The sequence below is a fragment of the Mangifera indica genome, chromosome 4 (genome assembly GCF_011075055.1).
Source record: "Mangifera indica cultivar Alphonso chromosome 4, CATAS_Mindica_2.1, whole genome shotgun sequence".
Lineage (NCBI taxonomy): Eukaryota > Viridiplantae > Streptophyta > Magnoliopsida > Sapindales > Anacardiaceae > Mangifera > Mangifera indica.
In genome coordinates this window covers 16,155,389-16,159,782 of record NC_058140.1, presented here as the reverse complement: position 1 = coordinate 16,159,782, position 4,394 = coordinate 16,155,389, and the positions used below count along the sequence as shown (strand labels likewise).

The following is a 4,394-nucleotide window of genomic DNA, read 5'->3' as shown; positions in this document are numbered from 1 at the left end:
TTTCTTATTAGTAAGGAAAGGTCTCGGTCATCTTCTTTACTACATTTACTGTACAATTCTGAAAGACTCGAGAGAATTGCCATTTCTTTTTTATGCTTGCAACAATTACTACAAGTTAAACAAGTAACTATTTCATCAGTTAATTGAGAAAAACAAAATTACGATACAAAAAAATAATAACATATCATTAAAATATTTGATTAAATATTTAAAATTAGATAAATATATATAATTTTATCAAATGAAAAAAACTAAAGTGAGAAAAGATCGATCATGTCCAACTTACCAGTTGAAAACACAATGATATTTGTAATTCATCTAACTGAAATATCTGAAATTGTTACATCATTAATTGTTGAAGCACTCCCTGAATAACCTTCCAAATTTACTATTGTAGATTTATTTTGTTTTGAGAAAGCGGGCTTCTTTGGAATCATCATAATTGAATTTTCAGTTTTGAGCATAGAGAAAACTTGCAGCATGGATGGCCTATCCGTTGGATTTTCTTGGACACATAACAAAGCTATATGCAAACATCTCGTTAATTTGCATGACAAAGATGTATCGTCTAGTGATTCATCCATGAATTCCATGGCTTTACCATGATTCCACAACTCGTATGCCTGAAAATTATTAAATAAATTATTTTAATGCAAGTAAATTTTGAATTAATAAATTCTAAAAAAATTAACTTACATAGTCTGCAAGACTCAAACTTTCATCTGGACCATATAGAAGGGAAATCCTTTTGCCACTTATGATTTGTAAAAAAAGAATCCCAAAACTATAAACATCAGATTTGATAGAGTATATGCCTCTAAAAGCATATTCAGGAGGAACATAACCCCTGTGTACAAAAATATCACAAAGTTAAATTAATTATATAAACAATAAAATTATGTATACATACTTTTGAATATACAATTACATAAATGATGTGTCATTACATGATTGACTTATTTTAAATTAAGTCACATCTAATTACATGATGATATATTATTTGTATACCCAATTATGTACAAAAAAAATTTGACAAACAAATTCTTCACTCAATAATTTTATATTGAGAGCATACAAACTTACAGTGTTCCAACAATACGACTTGTGTTTGCTTCAAGATCATCTTTGGAGAATATTCTAGCCATTCCAAAATCTGATATTTTAGGTTTCATTTCTCCGTCTAATAACACATTGCTAACTTTTAAATCTCGATGAATGATGATCAACCTTGAATATTCTTGAAGATATAAAAGCCCTTGAGTAATTCCTTCAATAATATGCACACGTTTTTTCCAATCCAAAATAAGCCGTCTCATGGGATCTACATCAAATTTAAGCATATATAAAACATAAATGCAAAAACTTTCGTTTCAAAAGGAGAAATAATTGCAGAAATTGAAAATAAAAGGCTGACCGAAAAGGTAAAAGTCTAAGCTTTTGTTTTCCATGTATTCGTAGACGAGTATTTGTTCTTCCTTGTCAATGCAAAAACCCAAAACTCGGACAAGATTTACATGTTGGAGCTTGGCAGTAAGCATAACCTCATTCTTGAATTCCTCAAATCCTTGGGTGGATGTTTTTGAAAGTTTCTTCGCTGCAATTACCTCTCCATTTGGCAAAATTCCCTAGCAGAATGCAATCGAATTAGTTGGTACCTTTAAAAAGATATGTAAAGCATGCTATGTTCCTCCTGAAGCATAGCTAGAAAATTTTCTCTTTTTAAATCAAAGATAAATAGCGTAATCAAAGTTACCTTGTAAACAGGGCCATATCCTCCTTGTCCAAGCTTATTTTCAATTGAAAATCCATTGGTTGCTGCCTCTATCTCCGCCAATGTATATTCTGTCAGACTAGGAATGTCGGAATTAAAATCTCCAGCAGATGATGCTATCAACCAAGAAATCAAACAAAAACATAAAAATTTAAATAATTGGACAAAGAAAAAGAAGAAAATTGAAAAAAATTGGGGAATTATTAATATTCTTAAACAAACTTACCTTTTAATTTTAGATTTCTCCTCCAGTAGTAAAATATAAAAAATATTCCTACTAGAAGAGCAACAGCAGCTGTTGTAGACAAAGGAATTACTAACGAAGACCTCTTTTTGTTTTTTCTACTTTCATTATCCACCTGAACTGAGGAACTTTTTATCTCCACTTCAGCTGGAAAAATAGTTAATCAATAATGTTAATGTAATTAAAGATCGCAATTCAAAAGGATAGGAGACAAATCTAGCATAACTTAGGTTACCTGCAGTTTCAGAGAGCACCCAGTTAACATCATAGGAGACTTGCCACACATGGTAGCCAAGTAGCTTTTTCTCCTTGGCATAAGAAATCTTAGCTCTAATGGCCTCAACATCGTCAAAACCAATCCAAGTTGTTCCCTCTGACCAGTAATTCACCACATAAGTTGAATTGTACATTACAGGAGCATCTCGACCATATTGCTCAATGTAATTCTTGATTCCCCTATAGCTTACAAATCCATCAGGTTCAGAAATGGCGGGTCCCGTTGCTGCTGCACCAATACCATTGTCCATCGGGCTCTTCAGCGTCCATGCAAAGCCATAGAAACACAAAGACAAAACAATTTTATTAGCTGATAGTCCTTGGTTGATCCATTCTGTTATACCATGATCTGTATTAGCAGAAGTAACTGGATCATACAGAGCTGAATGAGCACCGGTAAAGTTGCTCCAGAGAGGACTGGTAAACTCACAGGACACAACATGGACCCAATCCAAATACCGTTGTATCTTCGCGACAGGGTAACTTTTTAAGGATACCGATGGAAAATAGTTAACTCGAGCCGTCAAGATTAGTTGTGACTGGTTGGAGTTTTTCGCCTCCAAATCAGCAGCAGCTTTTAACTCTTGAAATAGAACACCCACATTGAACATATCAGAAGATGTGTTTGGATATTGCCAAGCAAAGTCAAGGCCTTGAAAGCCGTAACGTCGGGCTATTCTTATCGAGGAATCGATGAAGGATTTTCTGTAAGAAAAATTGCTAACCATGGAAGAAAAGGTTGAGTAATTTGCATTTTTACCCCCAATGGATAGCAGTGTAGTGACAGATGGGTTGTTTTGTTTCACAGTAAGTGTGAAGGCAGACAGGTGTTCTTCTTCATCTGGTGATAAAGAAAGCTGGTACGAGGTGGAATTCACAGTAGTATGAGCACAAATAATGTGGGTGAAGAGAGAAGAATTTATCTCCGAAAGGGGGATCGCGAATGCTGAATACCAGTAATAACCAACCCCAACCCAGTTTGTTTGTGCTGTAGAAATAGAAAGGAAAATATAGAAAAGATCAATCACGATAAGTTTTAGCATCATTTGAAAAGCTTCTTGATTGGAACCAAACTTGCTATCTATCAACTCGTTTGTGCTACTTATGTATATGCATATCTCAAGGGGAGAAGAAAGTAGAGTTGAATTTTCTTCCCAACACTTAGTCTAAACGTGGAAACTTCTACCCATCGAGCAAAAAGATGGAAACTTTGGTGCTTTAAAGGGAATGTAGATGGAAACTTTTGTGCAAAGAATTTTCACATTTGAAAAACTTTAGACTAATATAATGTATAAGAATTTTATATGTAAATTATTTTTTATTGTCTTATTATTTTACTTAACATCTGTTTTTTTATACAATTTTTAATTAACCTCATTTGAGTTACGAATATAAATATTTAAATAGAGTTAAACGAATTTATCCCAATTTACAAGAAGTTTTTTTCTCAAATTGAGCTGTGTTCAACTTAATAATCTGACTATAGTAGATAAATTCTGATAAAAAAAAATCACCAATTTTTTAATTAAAATTTACTCTAAATGAGTTTAGTTTTCTATTTGGGGAATGAGTCTAGGAATTTTAGTTGATGAATGTTAGAGGTATTTCTTATATTAATAGATTTTTTTTATATTAATAGAAATTAGAGGTATTTCTTAAATTCGCACCTCAAATATGAGCAAAATATTATACAATCTTGCATAAGTCGTTGATTTGATTAGTCATTCAACAGTTATAGTCAATGGATCAGGGTCATCTTTACACCATATTATAAATTTAATTATAAAATTATTCATATAAAAAAAAAAAGAATATAAGTTTGCCTTATTTGCTTTTTTTAATTTCATTTCACGCCAACACTTCTTGTGTACATATCACTTTTTGAAATTCATTTACAAAAGGCTTTTTAAATATTAATTTATTTCTTATCAACTCCAAACTCGTCTTGTTAGGCTATGCCTTTATTTTTTATTGGCTGTTAAGGTTCTTGGTCTTCCTCTTTATCAAAGACCTGAGTCATGGGCGGGTCATGTTAATGACCTCAGAATTCAATCAATGCAGCGTGAAACCAGCGTTGCTGGGCCATAAGCGGGGAATAAAAAA

At 32.5% G+C, this 4,394-nt stretch overlaps 1 protein-coding gene and 1 long non-coding RNA gene across 2 annotated transcripts; both read right to left on the bottom strand.

Moving 5' to 3' along the window:
- Positions 1-269: 269 nt before the first annotated feature.
- LOC123214908 lies at positions 270-853 on the bottom strand. Its single transcript, XR_006501912.1, has 2 exons — positions 697-853; positions 270-623 (listed from the first exon to the last, which is right to left on the bottom strand). It is a non-coding gene; the product is annotated as an uncharacterized LOC123214908 (long non-coding RNA).
- Positions 854-1,032: 179 nt separating this feature from the next.
- LOC123214907 (class V chitinase-like) lies at positions 1,033-3,349 on the bottom strand. The gene is made up of 5 exons (XM_044634932.1): positions 2,251-3,349; positions 1,998-2,162; positions 1,754-1,887; positions 1,415-1,625; positions 1,033-1,321 (listed from the first exon to the last, which is right to left on the bottom strand). Exons 1-5 carry the CDS (start codon positions 3,335-3,337, stop codon positions 1,080-1,082), a joined length of 1,839 nt encoding a protein of 612 aa, XP_044490867.1. The 5' UTR covers positions 3,338-3,349; the 3' UTR covers positions 1,033-1,079.
- Between the last annotated feature and the right edge of the window lie 1,045 nt (positions 3,350-4,394).

Coding starts and splice junctions, on each gene's coding strand:
- LOC123214907 (XM_044634932.1), bottom strand. CDS start 3,337: ATGATGCTAAAACTTATCGTGATTGATCTTTTCTATATTTTCCTTTCT. Junction 1,888..1,997: donor GAGAAATCTAAAATTAAAAG/GTAAGTTTGTTT, acceptor CTTGGTTGATAG/CATCATCTGCTGGAGATTTT. Junction 1,626..1,753: donor GATATGGCCCTGTTTACAAG/GTAACTTTGATT, acceptor GCATTCTGCTAG/GGAATTTTGCCAAATGGAGA.